At 44.5% G+C, this 25050-nt stretch overlaps 1 protein-coding gene across 12 annotated transcripts in view; it reads right to left on the reverse strand.

The window, feature by feature from the left end:
- KIF21A (kinesin family member 21A) overlaps nt 1-25050 on the reverse strand; it is a 725937-nt gene that overhangs the window by 25599 nt on the left and 675288 nt on the right. For 8 of the 12 annotated variants that reach the window (XM_069229749.1, XM_069229747.1, XM_069229752.1 and 5 more), the window contains 2 exons: nt 12402-12572; nt 9143-9342 (listed from right to left, as the gene is read on the reverse strand). In XM_069229749.1, coding sequence (XP_069085850.1) covers nt 9143-9342; nt 12402-12572 — 371 coding nt within the window. Of the gene's footprint in view, nt 1-9138; nt 9343-12401; nt 12573-25050 lie in introns of those variants that run through there. The other 4 variants (XM_069229754.1, XM_069229757.1, XM_069229755.1 and 1 more) reach the window with 1 other exon arrangement.

Raw genomic sequence — 25050 nt, forward strand, 5'->3', positions numbered from 1 at the left:
AAGGGACCATGGGAGGTAATGTGGCAGAATATCGTCAGTGTAGATAGTTCTGCCATCTTGTGAAGGGAGAAGGTTTTTTTTTGTTTTTTGTTTTTTACTGCATCTTGTACCTCTTCTAAAATGCCCCGGTATCCTATGGAGCAGCAGTTCCCAACCTCTGGTCCGCGGACCCCCAGGGGTCTGTGACACATTCCCAAGGGGTCCGCAGGCCTGGGACGACAGAAAGGTACTTTTCCAGCTGGGGTCTGACAGAAACATGTGAATGTTTTTGTTTGTGCAGCAGTTGTAAAAGCACATCAAAGTTCTGTGTACAACCGGCAGCTTTCCGCTGAAAATAAAAGTGTCAAGGTAACTCTGATGATTAATGTTCCTGCTGGCGAGAGATGGGAGTTTTGCCTAGTGGCAGTTTTGGCTCATCTAAGGAAGAGCAGATGCTTACTATGCCCGATGCTGAGAACGTGTATCTTGCATTGAATATTATTTTATGTGCATAGCATAGTGAGTTACTTCTTTTGTCACAGAGATTCTTTTGTTACTGTGCAGTTCATAAGTTACAATCCTAATCTAGCACAGTGAGCTACGAACAGCCATCAAAGAGCTGCATGCAAGCTGCATGACACAAATTAGAAGGTTTGTATTTTTCCCACAGCCTTTCATTATCCTTATGCTGCTAAAAAAAAGGTTTGCTCGCGTAGAAATACATTCTTATAATTAAAGTCAACACTAACCACTTTGTTAAGTTCTGAATCCTGAGTTTGTGTTCTCCAGACAAAATACTCTTTAAAAAAAATACAAAATTGTGGATGACATGTGAATCCTACACCTTGTAGTCCCCTGTAAAGTGCCGACACTGGTATGTGAAGTGTTACAAAGCAAATTAATTACATGTGACAGAGAGGCTATAGAAACATGAGAGGTCCTAATGGCTTCACTTCCTTTCCCCACCACACATTTATTTGAAAAATCTTTCTCAGATTTTATGTACCTAAAAACATAAAAACAGAAATCACTTTGAGAGATGTAAACTCTGACCTGAGGATTCAGGTTTCCTAAATGAATACAAATATTGAAAAGTTAGTCGCCAAGATGAAGCGGCAAACTTCTCATTACATTATTTTTTATTTTTGCATAAGTTTTCAATATAAAATAATTATAGCATTACTAATTTGATTATTTGTTTGGTGTGTACTTGTTTGTGTATTTTTTTGTGAATTACTGTTTTAATGTTTGGAATTCAAATTGTACAAATTGCCTAGGGGTCCACAGCTTCCATTGGTGATTCGGTGGGGGTCCTCAAAAGGTTTGGAACCACTGCTACAGAGGTCAACTGTTCCTACTGACAACAGATAAAATCTGTTTTTTGATTTGCTCCACTGTCTTTGATCTGGCTGATCGACAAGCAATAATCTGTTTTACTTTGATTCTGTTTTTGAGGTTGCTTCTACTCCTGAGGCCAATCTCCGTGCTCTCTTTTTAGCATTGCCTTTTGTGGTCTTTTGCAGAAAAGTGTTTTGAGGCCATTTATACTGACACCACAACAGAAACTGAGAGCAAAAGCGTGGCTATAGCTCTTTGTTTATGCGGGGGCGGTCTTTGTACCAATCTAAAGCCAACACCATATGGGTTTATATCAGAGAGCTTCTCAGCTAAAGATACGGCAGGATAAGTACATCTGAAGTTTTGGATCAGCTCATTCTCATTCATGGCAATTATTATAGGTGTCTAAGAAAATTTTAAAGCCCTCTCCACCAGTCACAGAACTGGCATGCTGCATTTGTCCAGCTGCTCCACTAAATGCTAATCCGCAGTTCAGCTGGGGCCCTGTATGCAGCCAGGTATGGCTTGTGTCTGCATACCACTCTGATTTCCATGGTTGTCCCCCAAAACATATGTTGTATGTCCCCAAGGTACCACTTTGTCAGTAAACAACTATTCACCTGTTTGGTTTTCCTTTCGAGTGAATGCACTAAAAACAAGGTGTATCTTCCGCAGAAAATCAAAAGCAGCCTCGAGATATCGTGAGAACGAGACAGGATCATAGCCTCCATCTTGAAAGCGCCCAAGACTACAAATAAAGGCAGCATCCTAGTTCTGGTGCTCGAAATTCTGGTATGCTTTTAGAATGTAGTTCATTGTGGGTGGATCAATCCTGATTCAAGTGTAAAGATTATTAGGTGATCGTGCAATCTGGGAATTGCTGCTATGCTTCCCCTGGTGGGGAAAGAATATGAGGCCTTCACTTTCTGTAGTTCTCTGTGGGGGTGAGTTTAAGCTCTGGGAGTGCTTACAAACGTGAGCTGAAGATCATGGACATTTCAAGTTAAGAGAAATTTAGACAGTTAAAATAATAGGACAACTGTGATCGCTTTAAAACCACGATATTGAAAGCAAAGATAAATATTCTGTTCACAAGATAATTGGTACTTTGGTGATAATGTCTAGTGAAGAGTCAACCAATAGGGGACATTAAACGTAGCCTTTTATGGAACAAGACTCACCCCAGTGCAAGTTGGCTTGAGAAATGTATCTCATCACAGGCAAGGCTTGCTGAACTATAATCCTGATCTTCCTTCCACAGGTATGTGTGGCATACAGATAAAAATGTAATGTAGGTATAGAAATGTAAACATTATGAAAAAAGTATTGTAAACATTGTGAAGTACAAGTTACTTACCTTTGGTAACAAAATATCTGGTAGAGACATATTCTAGTTGCAGATTCCTTACCTTAGAATTTCCCCCAGGCGTCAGACTGGATCTGGAGATTTTTCTTCGAGCAATACCCTTGCGCAACAGTAGGTGGCGGAGGTCGACTCCGCGGGCATCGTAGTCGCCGTGATGGCATCGGGAGTAGTACATAGATGCTGCCTTTGCGCAATGACGTTGGTTTCTTTTAATGACTTTCCACGCCAAAGCGCAGAGCTGCTAAGAACACAAAAATTGGTGCACCAGAGCTAAGGACCCGAAGGGGGAATCCCTGTCCCTAGAAATCAGTTTGCATGCAAGGAGGATGGGTGGGCGGTAAGGAATCTGCAATTTCCTTGTAGAATATGTCTCTACCAGATATTTTATTACCAAAGGTAAGTAACTAGTACATCTGATAGAGACTTCTAGTTGCAGATTCCTTACCTTAGAATAGATACCCAAGCAATGCCATCCTCGGAGGTGAGCTGCAAACCAAGATCATACTAGGAAGTCCTGCAGGACCGAATGACCAAAGTAGCCATCCCAACGGGCCTGACTGTCCAGGCAGTAGTGTTTAGCAAACGTGTGCAGGGACGCCCACGTAGCTGCCTGGCAGATATCCAGGACAGGAACTCCGCGTGCTAACACAGTGGAAGCAGCAGTTGCTCTGGTGGAATAAGCACGCAAGCCCTCAGGGGGTTGCTTCTTGGCCAAAGCGCAGCACATTTTGATGCAAAGAAGCACTCATCGAGAGATGGTACACTTTTGCACCACATTCCCTTTTTTCGCACCCACATACCCCACAAAGAATTAATAGTCCACCCGGAAATCTTTAGTACAATTAAGATAGAACGCCAACGCTCTTTTTGGGTCCAGACGATGGGGTTTCTCCTCCTCATGAGAAGGATGTGGGGGTGCTTAGAAAGTAAGCAGGGTGATGGACTGGCCTACATGAAAAGGCGTAACCACCTTTGGAAGGAAGGAAGCCTTAGTGCGCAACACCACTTTGTCAGGGGACACAGACAAGTATGGAAGTTTATACGAAAGGGCTTGAAGCTCACTCACCCTGCGGGCACAGGTGTGGCAACAAGAAAGACAATTATGAAGGTGAGGAGCCGCAAGGGACAATTGTGCATTGGCTCAAAGGGAGTACACATTAAATAAGTAAGGACAAGATTGAGGTCCCACTGAGGCATGATAAATGGAGTGAGAGGAAATAAATGGGTGAGGCCTTTTAGGAATCTACTCACAATAGGGGATTTAAAAAGAGAAGGCTGATCAGGTAACCTAAGGAAGGCCGAAATGGCAGATAAATACTCTTTAAGAGTGCCCAAAGCAGAGCCCTGCTGGGCCAAAGAAACCTCACATAGAGGGGTAGAGAGGGGATCAACAGAATTGTTGGTGTACCATGCCACAGATTTATTCCAACAACAGGTGTACACAGTTTTGGTGGAGGGACACCTGGCTGCCAAGATAACATTGCAGACTTCAGGCGGAAGATCAAAAGTTGTCAACTGGCGCCGCTCAATCTCCACGCATGAAGGCGGAGGTTGGACAGGTTCGGGTGAAGGACCGTCCTTTGTTGCTCCGACAGAAGATCCGACCGAAGAGGCAGTCTGAGTGGAGGATCGATGGACATGCTCAATAGCTCTGGATTCCATGCTCTCCGTGCCCAGTCCGGAGCCACCAAGATGACTTGGGCTCGGATGTTCCTGATCTTCTTGAGAACTCTGGGCAGAAGTGGTATAGGCGGAAAGGCATAAAGGAGGCCGGACTTCCACTCGAGACGAAAAGCGTCTCCGAGCGAGTGCCACCTTGGAAACTCCAACGCGCAAAACGGCTGACATTGTGTGTTCTCTGTGGAGGCAAACAGATCTAGCCAAGACTCTCCCCACTGCAGAAAGAGACCTTGCACCACCTCCCGGTGGAGACGCCATTCGTGATCGGCTGTGCATCAACAGTTAAGTTAGTCCGCTCTGGCATTGAGAGAACCCGCCAGATGTTGAACCACTAGGGTAATGCCCTGATGTTCCAGCCATGTCCGGAGGATTAGAGCCTCCTGACAAAGGGTCCAGGACCCTACTCTGCCTTGTTTGTTGCAGTACCACATGGCGGAAGTATTGTCTGTGAACACCTGCACTACTTTCCCTTTGAGAGAGGAAAGAAATGCTTTTAACGCAAGCCTGATCACCTGGAGCTTCAGATTGAAATGGAGCCCCGACTCCACCGGAGACCAGAGGCCACTGATCTCCGCCTCTCCCATGTGGCGGCCCCAACCGAGAAGTGACGCATCTGTCACTATAGATAAACCTGGTTGGGGAAGGGAGAGGGATCTGCCGTGGACACAGTGCTGATTCGAAAGCCACCACTGCAGGTCTTTCGCAGTCCCCTCTGAGATCTGGACCATGTCGGAGAGATTCCCCTGATGCTGCACCCACTGGAACTTGAAGTCCCACTGCAGAGCCCGCATAAGCCATCTGGCATGTGTTACTAGCAGGATGCAGGCGGCCATGAGGCCCAGCAGCCTCAGAGTCAGTCTCACCAAAACCACAGAACGAGGCCGAAAGATCGGAATAATAGCCTGAATGTCTTGGACTCGATTTTCCGGAGGATAAGACCGAAACTGTACTGTGTCCAGAACAGCTCTGATGAAGGGGAGCATCTGAGAGGGAGTCAGGGGGATGGGAAGGGGAGGGACTTCGGCACGTTTATAGTGAACCCCAGCGTGTGCAGGAGGTTCGCCATAGTCTGAAGGTGGGAGACAACTTTCAGGGGTGAGCCCGCCTTCAACAGCCAGTCGTCGAGGTAGGGGAAGACTGGCACCCCTAACCTTCGTGAACACCCGAGGGGCGTTGGTAAGGCTGAAGGGGAGCACAGTAAACTGAAAGTGCTCTTGACCTACCACGAATCGTAGATAACGCCTGTGGGCAGGCAGGATGGGGATGTGGAAGTAAGCGTCCTGCAAGTCCAATGCTACCATCCAGTCCAAGACGGACAGAACCTGAGCCAGGGTGAGCATTTTGAATTTCTCCTTCATGAGGAAGTAGTTTAGGTCCCAAAGGTCTAGGATAGGATATAAGCCTTTGTTCTTTTTCTGCACCAGAAAGTAGCGGGAATAACAACCACGAACTACTTCGGGCACAGGGACCTTCTCTGTAGCTCCCTTGGCCTAGAGAGCTGCAACTTCCTGGTGGAGAAGTGCCAAATGATCCTCTGGAAGGTGACTGAGGGATGGAGGCATGGCTGGTGGAGCCGATTTGAAAGGGAGGGAGCAGCCCTTTCGAACGATCTACAAAACCCACCTGTCCATAGTGATGGATTCCCAGTGGGGCAGGTGATGGCGAATCCTGCCGCCCACTGGATAGGAGCGAGGGGACGGACTAGAAGGGTTTGGAGGCTGCAGCTGGGGCAGAGGTGGACTGGGCAGACCTCTGGTTCACCGTCCCACGTCCACATGGGATTCCGCATCCCCGGCCACGCAGAGGCTGGACAGCATGGGTGGCACGTGGCTGGGTGGAGGACGTAGCAGGGAGCCCCTTCCGTGGCCACGAAAGGGGCAAAAAGCGGACTGCGGGGGGCGAGGGGCAGAGGAAAGACCAAGGGACAGAGCCGTAGCCCTGGAATCCTTGAATCTCTCCAAGGCCAAGCCCGCTTTGTCTCCAAAGAGACGGGAGCCATCAAAGGGCATGTCCATGAGGGACTGTTGGACATCCCCAGAAAAAACAGAAGTATACAACCAGGCGTGGCGTCTCAAGGCCACCGTCGTAGCAACCCATCTGCCCAGAGAGCAGTCATGTCCAGTCCACAAAGGATTGTGAACTTTGCCGCATCTCTCTCATAGTTCACAGCTTGGGAGACAATAACACAGGCCTCCTCTGGTATCTGCGGCAGGACTTGCGCAACCATATCCCACAAAGAGTGGGTATAGCGGCCCAAAAGGTATGCAGTGTTCACAGACCGCAGTGCGAGACTGGAGGAAGAAAACAACTTCTTACCAAACTGATCCAGCCTTTGTGATTCCCTGTCCGGGGGTGCGGAAGGGAATGCGCCTGAAGAAGAGGAAGTCTGGATGACAAGACTCTCAGGTGTGGGGTGTTGGGAGAGGAAATTAGGGTTGTTCGGAGCGGGCCAATGGCGGCGCGCAATAGTCCTATTCACAGGAGCCCCTGTGTTGGGTTTGGACCAAGTACCCAAAAGGACATCGGTGAGTGCTTCATTGAATGGCAAAAGGGGTTCTGATGTGGAAGCCCTAGGCTGAAGCACCTTCGTCAGGAGATTGGACCTGGCCTCTACAGTAGGAAGCTCAAGGCCCAGGACCTCAGCTGCCCTACTGACCACCATACCGTAGCCAAGGTAGAAGGAGACAGCATACCTGCATCTAGAGAAGTATCCAGACCACTGGCGTCACTCAATTCCTCAGCCCAGTATAAAGATGGGTCATCCTGGTATTCATAAGGGTCCAGGGACCCCTCCAATCCGTCCCCGAATTCGTACCCATAGGAAAAAGGGTCAGAATCTGACCTGGGGAGAATAGGCCCCATTGAAGACAAAGGGGGCATCGGCCGAGGGCACTACCGACGTCAGGAGAGTCGACAATCGACATGGCGCCGGGGAAGGTCTCAAGAGTGCGGCCGGCGCTGGGGTGGATCCGCAAGCAGATCCGGAGGGGACCTCGGTGGCCAGAGCCGAAGCCGCTGGCGCGGAACCCAAAGGCCCCTCAACCGAAGCCCTTGGGCCCGAAGGCGCCGTATCAGGGTCGGTCTGCCCAAAGATGAGGCGCTTGGCCTCATAGAACTCTTTAAGTTGGGCAGGGGTCACCCCGGCTCCGGGAAACTCGGGGAAGCGCAGAGCGGACCCAGACGCAGGCTCTGAGGATGGAGGCCTTGAGGGTTGATGCTCTTCCCACGTCGCGTCAGCCGAGTGGCGGGGCGAAGTCAGAGAGCGATGAGACCTCTTTGACAGCGACTTCTTACCTGCACCCGAAGATTTAGAAGATGACGAGTGGTGATGACTCCGCGAACGGTACAGAGACCTTCCTCTCGATCGAGACCAGGACTTACGCGGAGTTGAGTGCCGGGCTGCCATGAGCTTTAGGGACCACTCCCTCAAGGCCTTCAGGTGCATGGCCCAGCACTCGGAGCACGACTTTGGGTCGTGGTCGCGCTCGAGATACCGCAGACAAACCTGATGCGGATCTGTCACCATCGTGTGGTGACAGTCCTCGAACGGCTTGAACCCTGTCTTCTGGGACATCCTCGATGCACCAAAATTTTCACAAAAACTCGACAAAACAGTTGAAGTCGGTCAACAAGAGACCAGGGTAGCTCTTCTCTGGATCAGTGCATGGCGCGGAAAGAAAAGAACTGACGTCACTGCGTGAAGGCGGCGTCTATATACTACTACCAACGTCATCAGGCTGACTACGACGCCCGCGGAGTCGACCGCAGCCACCTACCGATGTGCAAGGGTATTGCTCGAAGAAAAATCTCTGGATTCAGTCTGATGCCTGGGGGAAATTCTAAGGTAAGGAAATCTGCAACTAGAAGTCTCTATCAGATAAAGGTATTAAGTTTGCCATCCTCTCGTTCCAGAACTCTCTCTCTCTACAGGACCATCCCCTAAATTCCCCCCCTCACCTGGCCACTCCGAAACTCTGGTATATCTATATGCAGAGTCTGTGTTGCCTGCTGAAAGTAGGATTTGGAGGCTACTGCTCTCAAGGAACACCAACCATGACAGGACGCCCCTATACAAATATATTCCCTAGCTCTTTTGCATTGTCTTCAAATTTCTCTTCGAAAGGACCTTGAAGGATTTGGCATAAATGCCTCAACAACTGCTTTCCCTATGTGGCGAAGATCTCCTTGGTGCACTCCATACACAGAGGGCAAAATGGTGTTTAAAAAAAAGCAAGTTGCAATATTCCGAAATGTAACACTAGATGACAGCAAACTATAGCATGTACATCTATAACAGGTATGCTGCAAACATTAAGTTACAACTATGAGGCATGGCTGCCATGGGTGACATCCAGTTAAGGGCATTCTGGTGTTAAGTCATAAAATGAAATGGTAGTAGATGACTAAGTTGGAATAACTGAGATGAAATAATGGTGGAATGTATTCTCCATTATTTAGCTCAGCTGCACGGACTGTATTTAGACTTAAGCACTGGTTGTAGCTTGCCTAAGAGAAGCTTTACTAAGTAGACCATTTCATGGTGTAAATTACTACTATCTACTGTATTGGGGGGGTGGGATTAGAGTTGTTGGGATTCTTTATGTCTCTAACTCAAGTGGTTGAGTAAACTGTGTTTTTCTGGATTGTGGGGAACATTAAAACACAAAAAAAGATAATTCAATGAAAAACGAAAAATATGTTTACATAACCTTTGGTAATAGTCAAACAAAAAAGCAGATTTTAGTGTTTGAAAAATTACAGCAGAACACATATACTTACTCAGCTGCTGTGAAGATTTGGTTTGAGTTAGTGCAGATAGCATTTATGGGACTATCATGTGCCTTTAATTCTCCTACGGGCAAGACGGAATCCACATTCCAAAGTTTTATAATGCCTCCTCTACAACCGCTCAGAAGAACTTGACTGTTTGGTACTTTTGCAAGGGCACAGACCCAATCTCTATGTGCATTAGGGACTTGCTGAAATTTAGAGGTTAAACATTAGTTAGCTGATGAACAACTACATAACAAATACATATTTTTAAAGTACCTGCTTTGTACATAGTGTTAATATTAGTGCACTGGCTAGCACAGCTAAAGTTACGTTTGCATCAGAGCATCAATGTTATCGCAATTTCCTGTGTGTTGTTCTGAAATATTCTCAATGGAGAAAACATATGATGCTTTTCTACAACTCTTTAATAAAAAGATGCATTATTTAGCTGACTTCTACCCCTACAATAAGCGACATAGGAAGAAGGGCCTTAATGACAATTGTTATAGCCTTTATTAAGAAAACCTCGTGGGAACTCTCATCACACTGTAGATTGCAAAGTTTCTTCTTCGTATACGATTTAGTAAAAATGCAGACTAATATTGGTGCACGGATGTAAATAGGCCTGGACCTGTCACGTCAATGCATACACTACAACCAACCATTAACAGTAACTTATCTTTTTGCCCACTACAGACTACCACTAGTTTGGCAGCTAACGGGCTGCTTGGCTCAGTTTCTTTTTCTTAGGCAATATTTAATCATAAGGGATTCCTCCATTCTGTGCTTACACAAAAAAGTAAAATGCATTTAACATCTATTTTCTCCCTTTCTCACGACTTCCAAAGGCCACATGCCTATAGTCTTGTTTCACAGTATGCACAATCTATTGCAGACAGTATTCTGCAGGTATCCTTCTAGTCCTTCCATTGCTCGAAGGCCCTACACTTTGGACAATAAAAAAAAGAAAACCACAGACCGTTATGGTCTTCTGAGTAAGTAAAATACACAATACTGAATGAGGTTCTAGATCTATCTTTGGACAAGGTGTATGATCTAATAACAAGGCAGAAAACAGTAATATATGTATGCTGGATCTCTGGCAAGACTTGCCACCTCCATGATTTGCACGCTCGCGAACCATTTCTAGGATCAGAATCAACACTTTTTAAATTTGCTCTCTTAAATTAAATATGGTTTTAGGTTTTTCAGCCATTCATGTATACGTTAGCTCTTTTTATCTTTAAACACAAGTCCAATGGACCACACTAAAACAAACGTTTCTAAGGTTTTGAAAGGATTATTCAATACATTCAACGATAACTTATCGTTTAACCCAGTTTTTACAGCCACCATGTAAGCACCTCACATCTTCAGACAGTTATGGTGGCCATTACTTGGCTAGGGGAGTAAGTCTGATTGTCAGTTATGTGTTATGCAATTTTTGCCTGAAAAATCTTCAGCCCTCCGTGGCAGGCTGGATAGTTTTGACACCCTAAGGAAGATACACGTTTGACCCCATATCCAAAGATCTCCCTCTGAGGAGTGCTTGTAAGAATAAGTGATGTCAGTCAGCAAATGCTGCTCTATAGGGCTGGGGTCATAGATTATGGAAGCAAGTTTGGAGGTTCATAGGATCTGAGACAATTGGAAGCCATTAAGTGGGAGAATGAAATTGGATTTAGAAACTTTTTTTGGTATGAGGAACTCTACAAAAGACCTTCCTGTATCCGCACATACCTCTTGAAGTGTGCATTGGGCTGTAGTCCTAATGGAAGCAAAGTATGTTAGATCGCCTAGTAAGCTTTAGCATAAAACATGGACAGGCTAAATACACAACAGAGTAAATGGCAGCAGTCCCTAAAAGAGTGACCGAAGTCTCTTCATTGTGGTGGCTAATGGGAAAAAACTAAGAAGAATCATTGCATTATTCTCTTGAAGGCCGCCATCATGGAACTGCATTTGTATGAATTCAAAGCTGTGGAGATATTAGAAAGTGAGCGTGAGAAGTACTACACTAGCGGCTATGATAGATTGGGTTACAGACTGAACGCCATCATAATTTATGTCAGTCACATGCTCCCCTCTGCAAAGTACAAGGTTTAGCGACAAACAGTGTCATCACTGATGCCGATATAGAGAAGAGGCATGGGTAGAGTATTAAATTATAACAGAAACCTATGATGCTTCAGCATCTCCTTGAACACAAGCAGAGGACGGAAAGACCTGTGACACTATTGAGGCAATGGACGAATTGATGTATACTGTTGGCTTTCATGGATTCTCACAGGCCCCAAAAATATGACATCTAATGCTGAGACGTATCTAAAGTGTGGCTTTACTTTTAAAAAGGAAGGCCCTTTACAAAAGCCTGCTAAATTTGGAATGGAAAATACAAGAAAACCCTGAGAGGTGTAAAAGAACAAAGCTTCATGTTGCTTTTGAAGTAACTGTTTTTACGAGTAGCCATAATTCTACCCACAGCGAAAGCAGTGACAAAACCAGATGCATAAACTTCTTTGAATTATTAAAAGTCTTGAACTACTTCTGTCAACAGAGTTCCATGTGTGTCACGCCATGTGTGTAGCAATTAGTTCAATTTTCTACATGTTCTGACAATGCACTGCAAAATAAGCTGCAGGTGGAGCAGGGCCTTACCTGGGGGCTTAGACATGACTGAAAAAAAGGGATAACTGGTCTAGCAGATCCAGAAATATCTCCACTAGCATATCAGGGCTCAAATCAGACAAAGATGTAAGAAGTCACTTTGGAAAATGAATGGTGTGAACAAAAAAATAATTATCTGAATGAATAGACTGTAGAAAGCGTTGAGGTTTGAACAGTTTATAATGAGGTGAACGTGCTACTAAAAAAAATGTTTACATATGAGCAGGTTTATACTCATAACTATCATGAAATAACATGAATTCCCAGCCGGACAAGAAGGACTGATTAAAGCAAGGGAAAATACCTATGATGAAGAGGAGTAATATACGGAGTTCTGAGGGACCGTTTCATAAATTGTTCTTGATGGTACAGCAGACCAGCATTTAGACGTCTAAATTCCAGACACTCTCTTTTAGTTATCATAGTTAGCATTTGGCACTTTAAAAAAAAACATACCTTTTAAATTCGCACTGCTTTGTCAAAGCCTTTTTACCACAAACTGTGAATTAATGTTTGTGTCTCGGCAAAACTTATCCTAGACATTTATCAGTATGATTCATACATAATCTTTAATAAAGGACGACAGTTAATCACATACCTGAACAAGGTCCTTTCGAGCCAGATCCCACTTTTTGATTCCATTATCGCGGGATCCACTGAAAAGGTTGTCCCCTATGATAGAAAGAGCCTCAATTCCATCATAATGTGGGGGTTCAAAACAGTGAGTGGGGCTTACAGAACCAAGAGCTCCCTCTGTGACATCAAACATCTGGAAGAACAATCACAAAATATTCATCATGATTTTTGCATCTAATCTTCAAGCCACACAGAAGCAAACATAAGGGGAGGCCATGTCAGGGTGGTTAATATTCAGGAGGCTTAATGAGAGTTGAATGTCACAATCTTCTTGGCCACTAATAAGCAGGGGATATCCTATCTAGAGTTGATCACTGACCTTGTTTCAAAGGCTTTTTTTCTAGGTTATGGAACATTCAGTAGCACCTGAACATTTTCCATGACCTGGACTGTCATTTACTAAGGGAGTCTAAAGAACTCCAGAACTACTACACTCAAAATGCATATGAAAGTTACACCAGTTTTAAGAATGGTTACTGCTATTGTAATCACTACTAAAACGAGGTTTCAGAGGAGTACTTCTCTCACCACATGTCATTGTCTGTTAGGTATATGATTCCTCTCTCTTGGAGTGCTTCTAATGAAATACATGAGGTATAGGAATGGAGTAACACTTCAAACCTACAATGAACTATTTCTCCTTTGTCAAAATCATCAATCTCATATGCTATCAGTGCACAGCACAGGAATACGAATCCCACCATGGCACTTTCACCACCTACAAAACACTGCCTTCTCCATACTACTACAGAATTTGTCCATCATTACCATACTACCACCTCATGACTACTACTGCCCAGTTCTCTCTCCTACCTCCACAGCATCACTCTACCATTTTCAATACCTCAACACCCTACTGCCCAGAACTTGGCACTGCCACACTCCTAAAAGTACCTCACTACCACCACCATCAGAATACAAACACCAGCAAATACAGTACCATCTCAAAGCAATACACATTCACTCAACACCACACTAAACCAACACCACTGACTACACCCTCTCACCAATGATGTAAAACTGCATACAACCACACTTTCAAATACATGATGTCAGTATCAACACTTTTCACCATATAATGTCCCAACAAGACAACACTATTCGGCACCCAGCACCACAAAACCAACCTATAGCACTACAATCAAATTACCACTTCACCACAAATCCACCCCATAGCTCCACCACAATTTATCACTGCACTGTGATCCCAACAGTGGGCTAACATACAAAAGAACGATAGTACCATTCACAATCACCACAATGCCAACCCCTGTCATTATGCTATTATTTCGCATCACTACAATAACCAGACCACCAAGGCACTATCACTTAATAGCACCACATTATCAACTTAGACCCAAACAATGCAAACACTATGGCACCATCACCTTTTATCATAGCGTTTCCAAGTCAAAGCAACAATTACCTGTCATAGCTCTAAAACCACACCATAATCCTCAGGCTGTATTAAACACATCATAGTACTATACCACAACAGATTGCAATACAGTCATCAAACAACACAGAATAACAGATCAAGCGGAAAAAATAACACAATAAAAACACAAAAGAGCAGCACTGCATAACAAGAATGAAATGCAATACTGAACAAACAGGAAAACGCAACACAAGGCAAGCACACAACCACAGTAACACAACAAAACTGACAAAATAACATACAAAACACAAGATAACTACAAAACACATCAACACAACTGCACACAATACAACACAAGTAGCATAAGGCAACAATTAAAAAAAATAACCACAAAAAAAGCAGAGCACACCGTAACAACAAACATTAAAAGAAACAACAACAAAAAACAATATATGTAACACCACATTATAGCAGCAATATTTAAAAAAAAGAAAAACCCATGAGTATGAACAATAAGGCAGCAACAAACCATACACTAACTGCAACACAATAGAAATCAACGTACCACAAAACATCTCAACACACTCCTACAAAAAAACAACAGCAAAACAATTCAACACAAGGGCCACACGACATACAATGCGATACCATATCAAATCATTAAGCCAATAAAACTGTGTAATTTTATGTTAGTTTGTGGTGTATTTTGTAATGTTATTGTGTTGCAGTTTGATTTTGTGTTGTGTGGTAAGGTGTGGTGTAGGAAGCTGGCTCTGTATATACTATATCAAAATGAGATATGGTGTGCACAGAGTCCAGGGGTTCCCCAAGAGGCTTGACAGAGACAATAATAGATAATAGTAATGTTCTATTTGTGGTAGTGTGGTCGAGCAGTTAGGCTTGTCAGAGGGTAGTGTTAAGCATCTGTGGTACACACACAACCAATAAGTGAGAACACACGCTCAATGACTTAACTCCAGGGCAATAGGTTTTAATATAGAAAAAAAATATTTTGTTAATTTATTTTTAGAACAACAAGATTCAGAAAGCAGGTAATTACATTAAATGTAAGGTACTTTGCATAGGCATAGTTAGAACTTTGAACCAAAACAGTAATGTACACAGTTTTTCAAAAAATGGCAATAAGCTATTTTAAAAGTGGACACTACAATTTTCAACAGTTCCTGGGGGAGGTAAGTACAGTTTAGTTATTACGGTAAGTAAAGCACTTACAAGTTCAGTCTCCGGGGCATAGGTAGCCCACAGTTGGGGGTTCAAGTCAACCCCAAACACCCAGCACCAGCAACACAGGGCCAGTCAGGTCCTGAGGTCAAAGAGGAGCAAAATCTCCACAGAGAAGCTACTCTCAACTCTAAACCATAACCTACCAGCCATCACCACCGACGCCAACATCGCAGCCCTCAGCCTCACACAGTGGATCACCAACTCCGCCGACAACCTCGCCCCTCTCAGAAGCCACCTAAGAGAGACCAACATCAGGAAACCCCCGTGGTTCACAGATGCCCTCAAAGAATCCAAGAAATCCTGCCGTACCCTCGAAAATACCTGGCGCAAAGAACAAACCGCAGAAAACATGTCAGCCCTCAAGATCGCCATCCGTGAACACCACCAACTGATCCGCTCCACCAAAAGGGCATCTTTCAAAGAGAGACTTAACAACAACACCCACAACAGCAAAGAACTCTTCAACATCGTCAAAGAGCTCTCCAACCCCAACGCCAGCTCCAACACCATCACGCCCTCACAAGTACTGTGCAACTCCCTCGCTACTTTCTTCCATCGAAAGATCACCGACCTACACGACAGCTTCGGACCCCAAACCCCGCCGCCCACCCCTGAACCTACAGCCCCAGCCACTACCCTCAACGCCTGGACCCCATCAGCTCCGAAGAGACCAGAACCACCATGAACACCATCCACTCCGGCTCCCCCTCGGACCCATGCCCCCATCACATCTTCAACAAAGCCGACGCCATCATCGCTCCCTATCTCCAAAGCATCATTAACAGCTCGTTCGCATCTGCCACCTTCCGCGAGAACTGGAAACACGCGGAAGTCAACGCTCTCCTGAAAAAACCCACAGCGGACCCCAATGACCTGAAGAACTTCCGCCCCATCTCTCTCATCCCCTTCCCGGCCAAGGTCATCGAGAAGGCCGTCAACAAGCAACTGACTACCTTCCTTGAAGATAACCTGCTCGACCCCTCCCAATCAGGTTTTCGTGCCAACCACAGTACGGAGACCGCCCTCATCGCAGTCACCGATGACATCAGAACCCTGATGGACGACGGAGAAACAACCGCCCTCATCCTCCTGGACCTCTCGGCTGCCTTCGACACTGTGTGCCAGCGCACCCTAATAACCCGCCTCCGTTCCACTGGAATCCAAGGACAGGCCCTGGACTGGATCATCTTGTTCCTCGCTGACCGAACCCAAAGAGTCTACCTCCCGCCCTTCCGCTCAGAACCCACCGAGATCATCTGTGGCGTTCCACAAGGCTCTTCGCTCAGCCCTACCCTCTTCAATATCTACATGAGCCCCCTCGCCAACATCGCTCGCAAACACAACATCAACATCATCACCTACGCCGACGACACCCAGCTGATACTCTCCCTCACCAAAGACCCAGCCACCGTCAAAGCCAACCTGCAGGATGGAATGAAAGACGTCGCAGAATGGATGAAGCTCAGCCGCCTGAAGCTGAACTCTGACAAGACGGAGGTCCTCATCCTCGGACACTCCCCGTCTGCCTGGAATGACTCTTGGAGGCCCACGGCCCTGGGCACCGCACCAACCCTCTCAGACCACGCATGCAACCTCGGATTCATCCTGGACGCCCTCCTCACCATGACCAAGCAAGTCAACGGCGTCTCGTCTCCTTGCTTCCACACCCTTTGCATGCTCCAAAAAATCTTCAGCTGGATCCCCGCCGAAACTAGAAAAACTGTTACCCACGCCCTCGTCACAAGCCGCCTGGACTACGGAAACACCCTATACGCAGGAACCACCGCAAAGCTACAGAATCGTCTTCAGCGCATACAGAACGCCTCCGCAAGCCTCATCCTCGCCATACCGCGCCACAACCACATATCCGCCCACCTGAAACACCTGCACTGGCTCCCCGTCAACAAAAGGATCACCTTCAGGCTCCTCACCCACGCACACAAAGCTCTCCACAAAAAGGGCACGAATACCTCAACAGACGCCTCTCGTTCTACACGCCCACCAGTCAGCTTCGCTCAGCCAGCCTCGCTCTCGCCACCGTCCCTCGTATCCGCAGAACCACCGCTGGAGGTAAATCCTTCTCTTACTGGGCAGCCAAGACATGGAACTCCCTTCCCGCTCACCTAAGAACCACCCAGGACCACCTCGCCTTCAGGAAGCGCCTCAAGACTTGGATCTTTGAGCAGCAGTAACCCCCCTCCCCCTAGCGCCTTGAGACCCTCACGGGTGAGTAGCGCGCTCTATAAATGCCTTGATTGATTGACTGATTGAAAATAACATGGGCGTCTATGGAGACAGGGGGTGCTCCGGTTACGGTCTGCTGCCAGATAAGTACCCGCATCCTTGGAGGGCAGACCAGGGGAGTAGAGCACTGCGGGGGCCCCAAGTAGGCACACAAAACACACCCTCAGTGGCACGGGGGGCCGGGTGCAGTGGGCAAACAGGGTGTCGGGTTTTCAATAGGATTCAATGGAGGGACCCATTCAGACGTTGCAGGCAGGGCACAGGGGGGCTTCGTGGGTTAGCCACCGACTGGGCAAGGGTGAGGGCCGCCTGCGTGTCACTGCTGCACTGGTGGTTGGTTTCGCATGGGCCTGGGGCTGCGGGCGCAGTGCTTCTCTAGGTGTCGGCTATCTTCATCCCGGGGAGTTGCGGTCAGTGGGGTCCTCGGGATTCCCTTTGCAGGTGTCGTCATGGGGATGAGAGGTCAGCCCAGGGTGGACACGTCGTCGGAGTCACCTTGGGATCCTCTGTGGGTCGTTGGTTTCTCTGGACACAGGCCAGGGGAGTCGGGTGCAGAGTGGTGGGACTCACGCTTCTGGAGTGAGGTGAGAGTCCCCTTAAAGATGGTTTCTTCTTTCTTGGTTGGACAGGTCCGCTGTCCACACGAGTTCTTGATCCTTCTTAGTTACAGAGCAGTCCCCTGAGTCGGCAGAGGTCGCTGGGCCCGCAGAATGCATCGCTGGTGCAGGTTCTCTGAAGCAGGAGACAGGCCGGTAGGGCTGGGGCCAAAGCAGTTGTCTTCTTTTTTCTCTGCTGGGTTGTTAAGCTAAGCGGTCCTCCTTCTTTGTAGGTCGTCACGAATCTGAAGAGCTGGGTTCAGGGTCGCCCTAAATACTAAATTTAGGGGTGTGTTAGGGTTAGAGGGCAATAGCCAATGGCTACTGTCCCTGAGGGTGGCTACACCTTCCTTCTCCCACTCCCTCTGGAAAGGGGGGCACATCCCTATCCCTACTGGTCCTATTCCTCCAAAGCAAGATGGAGGATTTCTCAAGGGGGGGGGGGGTCACTTCAGCCCTGGTCACCTTAGGGGTGGACCTGGCTGGAGGGGTGATCCTCCTTGTTTTTCTCATAATCCCTCCGGACTTGCCGCCAAAAGTGGGGGCTCATCCGGGGGGAGGGCATCTCCACTGGCTGGAGTGCCCTGGGGGCATTATAACACTAGGCCTGAGCCATTTTCCTACATGTGGTGATATTATGATGTGCCGGTGTGTTACTGTCTTTTGGTGGGCTTTAGCAGGGATTTCTGGACACTGTTAAAAGGCATAATAAACCAAAGATTTGTTCTGAGTATTTAGTAAGAAGGGGCAATGAGAAATATATGTCTGCTACAGAAAGTTAAAGTAATGGTGGCTTGTGCTTGGTGTGTATTTTAGACAAAGTACATATCATTCTTTGCATATATGTGAATTTGAAAAGTGATACATTAGAGTTGTAGGAGCTGATTATTTGCAAGCCTAACAAGATATTACAAGCTTTCTGCAGCATAATGGTGCCAACCGCAAGCACAATGCTGGCTATGGAAAAATTGTGACAGCCAAAGCAAGCTTGCATTGTTGTATACTGCTTGCATTGGCATAATGGTGGTAATTCTCTACATGTTGTAGGTGCTATTGGTTAAATGATGCCTAGTCCTAAATTAATGCCTGCACTGGCATACTATTGGTAACTCTTGACATTTCAATAATGTTATCACTTCTGCCCCAATCAAAGTGATTTTGTAGCCAGCCTGCATCCATACAGGTGCTTACGTAATGATCCAGTCATTCATTGATCAAGCTATCCATCAATGGACTCATTCATTCAAACATTTAGCCTCACACAACCCTTTACCCATACATTCATCCAAGTGTTTATGCATTCTCACATTCGTACATTCATCCACTCACTCAACCACACCAATGCCCTTCAAGTCAAAGTAATTCCACTGAGCAAACAGCCAGACTCGTTTTACCAATGTTTGCTATACTAGAGTGTCTAAGGACAGCTAAATTGAACAGTAAAGGTTTACCTCAGCGATGTTTGGAATTCAAACACAATGACTTTCAAACTCAGTGCAGAGGTAGAGGTATCTTTTATTAAGAAGTCAATAGAAGTTTGAAAGTATTTATTGTGCCGTGGTAGGTCTGCCCTTTTATCTACTTTAATACCACTTTGGTGCAAGGACTAATAACGTTTTTGAGCCCACGTTACTGAGACCTTGCTAAAAAAGAAACATCTACCACAACTCCCTGAAGGGATACTTGCACACAGATCAAAGGTAAAAGCTACCAAAATCAAAGACCTCTGTAGTCTCACTGTTACCTTTTAAACATTACTGGCTGCAATCATTACCACTATTGATGTTTTCTGAAGAGGTAGCACTAACCTCTTATCATTTAAATGTACTACAATTCCAGTGATATGACAATTTTCACATTTAGGATACATACAACACAAACAGTCCAAACTGACACCCTGGATAAGTTAACTCAATTAATGTATCCTAACACAGTACAATTAAAACAATATACAGGAGATATATAAATCTCATTTCTCAGAAGGGAGGAGTAAACACAAAAACATCACAAAAAGAAATGCAAACTAAATGCAAAACATACAAATTGTATCGAAAATCATTCATATCTAAACGTTAATTACATATAGATGGTTGCTCCATTGCATACAACTCAGTGTTCAGCAAAAGTGCACGTGTAAGGATTAAAGAAGAAAAAAAGAAAAGAAAAACCATAGAATAATCTGCCTTTCTTTAAAACAGAGACTGTCCGTATACCCAATCAAATATTGTAACTCAGTTCCATTTTCAAGAGGTAATTGCGTGAGTCGATCTTGTCTTCCTGTGGAGTGTGTACCCAGTCCAGGCTACAGAAGCAGGGAAATGTCAAAGTTTTAACTCAAAAGAAAGGACAGCAGGCCAGTTAGGACCTTTAAAAACGGGTCTTCATCAGGAAAAGATAAATAGTGAGAAAAGGGAGCAAGCTAAGAAAGAAAAAGGAACATATGGCTCCTCGTTTGGCGGATGAACTCTCCTATCTTATATGCTGATTATTCAACTGGCTGGAAAGTGGCCTCAAATACATAAATCTTGGTCCGCTCTATAAGAAAAATAAACACACAAAGTACTGTGCGTACATGCCTCATACCAAGAGAACATAGGTTATTGATTATAAATAATTATACGAAGGAGGATTTACTCACCGAACACCCTGAATTAATCTATTTCGTTCGAAGTTTAAATAGCCCCTTGTGGATGCATCAATTACTCGGCTTTGTAACAAGCCAATGCGTTACAATAATCATCATTGTAAGACACGGTTTGATATAAAACCACAAGTCGTCTCATAGCAACCCAGTCGCTTATTTTACCTGCCACAAAGTGTCAATGGCTCCCCCTTGGCTGCAGCTAACGCGCACGGTTCCTGAGAAATGTTGAGCATGCATCACTATTGGGCAGTAATTATGAAGAAAGCATTAAGGAACCCACAGAAAAAAATGTTAGTGGTGAACCCTAACCAGAGTAGAGTCGCATTACAAGACCTATACTCTGAGAATAATGGCAGGCACATTAACCCCAGCCAAAGCACTGCATGCATACGCTTTATTAACAAAAACCATCATTATCGTGATGCTGGCTTACTTCTAACTTTACTTGAAATGAAATGAACCAGCTATTTTTATAGATGTTCCAAAGTTTAAGGAGCACTTTAGCTTTGTAGCGAACAACTGCTCCCAGTACTGGATGGTGTTGGGATGAAGACAGCACTTGAACAGGTCCAAACGTTAATGAAGGAAATTGTGGACCTTAAGAAGGAAATCTTGGATGATAAAGGTTTTGTTAATGCAAAAGAGGGACTTGCCAGTCTAAAGACGACGATTTCTGAGTTTGAGACAAACACACAAGCGTACAAGTTAGACAAATTGGCCAAAGATATAAAATTGTATGTTGAAATTGTCACCTACCCTTTTCTTTGCAGAGGATTATAAACAAGATGCCCAAGGGAGGTATACTAGGAGAGGCAGGAGTGGTGTTAAAGGATACACAACCTTTTTCAGAATCCTCAGGCACCAGTGGGAACAACAGTGATATTGAAGAACCTAGCATAAGCTCAGAGTTATACGTCCAGGGCTAGAATTATAAGCCATCAAGTCCTTTTTTAGGGGATGGCCAATGGACACCTACAGGGGGAGGGGCCACCCCAGAGAACAGGGTTGGGGCAGAGGCCGAGGCAGGAGACAGGCACGGTTCCCACAGGAGAGTCAGGGGGACATACAAACAAGGAGACAGCATTACAGGTGGTGAATCCTACCAGCCTTAGACTGTTATGCCACATAAGATATTGACTTTTAAGCAGGTAGTGCTACAAGATGTCATGAATTTGTTCTCCCAGAGGGAGTATGTTAAGTATAACATCTCTAAAACAGAAAGGTAAGCACCAGCAATGCTGAAGCAGAATAAAAACAACATTGTTAAATCAGCTGACAAGAGTGGTGCAATACTTGTGCAAAATACCAAGGATGATAAATCTGAGATTACCTCTCCATTGGCAGATGGAGCAAGTTTTACCAGACTGAGGACTGATCCCACAAAAGAAATAGCGGACCTCATACAAGAGTGACAGATATGGGTTTTGAGGAGGGATTTGTTAAGGAATTTGAGCACTTTCTTTTTTTTTTTTAAACAAAAAACAACAGCTGATGCCTACCATCTACACCCTTCCAAAAATTCATAAGAATTTTGAAAAACCTCGAAGCCGGCCTATTATTTCTGTAGTGGTTTGATTTTAGGACCATTATGTAAATATGTGGATCTATTTCTTAAACCTAGTGTGGAATCTACAAGGGCATACCTAATGGACACTATGGAAAGTATCAAACTATTTGCCAATCTTGCATTTGTCCCAAATGAGCAGATCCTGGTAACAATGGATATCACCTCCTTGTATATAATTCCGTAGAGGCCAGCACTCAAAGTAATCAGGAGAGTGTTGGACAGGCGACCACACCCAGTACAGGTCCCCATCACATTTATAATAGATCTACTTAAGATTATCATGACAAAAAACTTTTTCTACTTTCAAGGAGATTACTATCTCCACACGAAAGGAGTTGCAATGGGGGAGAGTTTTCAACCAGACCTAGCAATTCTTCACATGGATCCATATGAGGATTTCTGTTTAACAATGAAACTTCATATTTTGGCAAAATTACATTGTAGAGACGGTACACTGACAGCATCCTGATGACTTGGACAAGCAGTATAGATCTCCTCAGTTTTCATGAATGGCAGAATGAGAGATCACAGGATATTGAATTTACTATCCAGTATAGCTCAGTAGCCATTGACTTTTTGGACATCCTGATCAGAGTTGACACTGATCACTTATACAGTACACTTTTCGAAAGAGCAACAAGAGGAATGTCCTTCTAGTCACCCTCATAGGAACTTGAGGGACAACGTAACGTGGGAAAGTTCTCTCTCTTTGTTGGAACTGCTCACTTAAACCAGACTACTTTCGGTAGATCTAATTGGGTGCTTGGCAGCAATGGGCTATCCCAAGAGTTTACTGAAAATAGTCCGTAGGAGGGCTTGGTTTACCCCCACAGAGGTCGTACTAGAACTAAAACTATATAGGGACGTTACTCAGAATAGGATGATTTGTGTGACAACTTTTTGTACTCATAGTAATGAGATACAGAAGAATATAAATCATCATTGGACTTTGGTTGCAGATGAGGTTGGGACTGATGGACCTCCGGATCCATGCCTTTAAGAGGAGTAAGAGTATAAGAGATTATGTGGTGAGCTATTATTTAGGGGAGCCACCAGGACCTTTCATAATCATGATGTTGAATTTACCACAGGTTACATGTCATTACAAATGTGGGAACTGTAAGTCATGTAATATGGCTGTAGAGACAAAGATTAATTTAAGGGAACATACGAACTGTAATAGTGTAGATGTTATCTACGTGATAATATATCCCTGTGGGTTTTTATATGTTGGCCAAACTCGTCAGAAGGTAAAAACCTGCATTTTACAGCATTGCAGCAGGATCAGATGTGGTGCATAAGGGGCACCGTTGGTTGAACATTTTAGGACTTTCAACCATCCAGTGGACAGTCTATGATGGTTAGTAACTGATAAGGTCATTGCCAACCCCAGAGGAGGTAATTTTCCTAACATCCTTAATCGTCGTGAATGCAAGTAGATTCACCTTTTGGACACAGTGGCTCGCGGTCTCAATGAATAGGTGGAAATTTCGAGACAAGTGGCCACCTTGAGCAATGGCTAAGCATGATGTTTCACACCTGTTTATGTGACGATGGATTTAAATATAAGATATACCCAGATCTTAACAGGTTATGATGGCCAGAGATAAATATGGTGACAATAACACACAATAGCAATACAGTTGTATAAGCAGGTATTTAGTATACCCAGCAGGTCAGCATAAGTTGATAATTTAATTGAGCCATTTTTGATTCTTCATTGTATGGGTACTTGTTCTATTAGGCATAGGTAACATGCATTGGTCCATCTGGGATGTGTACCATTTGTGAATATCTTTCTTGTTAGATGTGTAACATTTAAGGAGAATGAACCTTAATAGTGTAATGTTCACAACTGCAAAGGGTTTAGATCAATAATTATGCTGTATGATTATATATATATATATATATATATATATATGAAAGAAAAGATGTCCTGATCTGCGTGTTACGGCGCACTTAATTCTCCGGTGGTGCTGGTTTGAGGCAGGACAACCATATTTTCAAAAAACAAGATTCTCTTTCTGTTTTAGCAAGAGAAAACCGCACTCTGTCGTTGTGCCAAAAATACCTTAACTTTTAATACATTAGTGAGATCATAAACAAACAAACAGGAATCCCCTGACGCGTTTCGGTCTCACCAGACCTTGTTCACAGGTGTTTCCTGTGTGCTAATTTCGGCGCTTAAAATAAAGTACTCCAAAGTAACAGAAAAAATACTCAAGTTACACCACTTATCAAGAGTTACTCCATAACATCACTAAATATATATACTTTAACAAAGAAAAATTAAACGTTTTTCTATATACATATTTACCAAATTGTAACAGTGTTTTGACTACAATCCAAGGTGTTTTTCACTGAGTTCCACATTGCATTCTGGTATATGTAGTTTATAGCATTTCATTAAATCAAATTATTTTTAAATATATGTCATAAAATCTTGTTTCAGCGACTAATTGAGACTTCAAAACAATTTCTGAGGTGTGTTAACAAAATATAGGGGCCCTCATTAGTTTTTTATTTATATTCACATTGGATTCATATTCATGTATTGCATGTTACCTACAATAGCACAATCCCCAAAGTTTCTTTTAAACAAGGCCCTCGCTAAATCCTGCACCTCTGATGGAAGAAAATTAATGTTTGGGTATTATTCCTTCAGTCAATTTATATTGATAGCACCATGCAATACATGAATATGAATCCAATGTGAATATAAATAAAAAACTAATGAGGGCCCCTATATTTTGTTAACACACCTCAGAAATTGTTTTGAAGTCTCCATTAGACAACACATCCACACAATAGTGTTTTGTAAATGTGTGTGGTGTAGACCATGTAGCTGCTTTGCATATGTCTGCCATTGGTATATTTCTTAAGAATACCATTGAAGCTCCTTTCTTCCTAGTAGAATGTGCTTTATGAGTTACTAAG

Source organism: Pleurodeles waltl, chromosome 4_1, assembly GCF_031143425.1.
Source record: "Pleurodeles waltl isolate 20211129_DDA chromosome 4_1, aPleWal1.hap1.20221129, whole genome shotgun sequence".
Lineage (NCBI taxonomy): Eukaryota > Metazoa > Chordata > Amphibia > Caudata > Salamandridae > Pleurodeles > Pleurodeles waltl.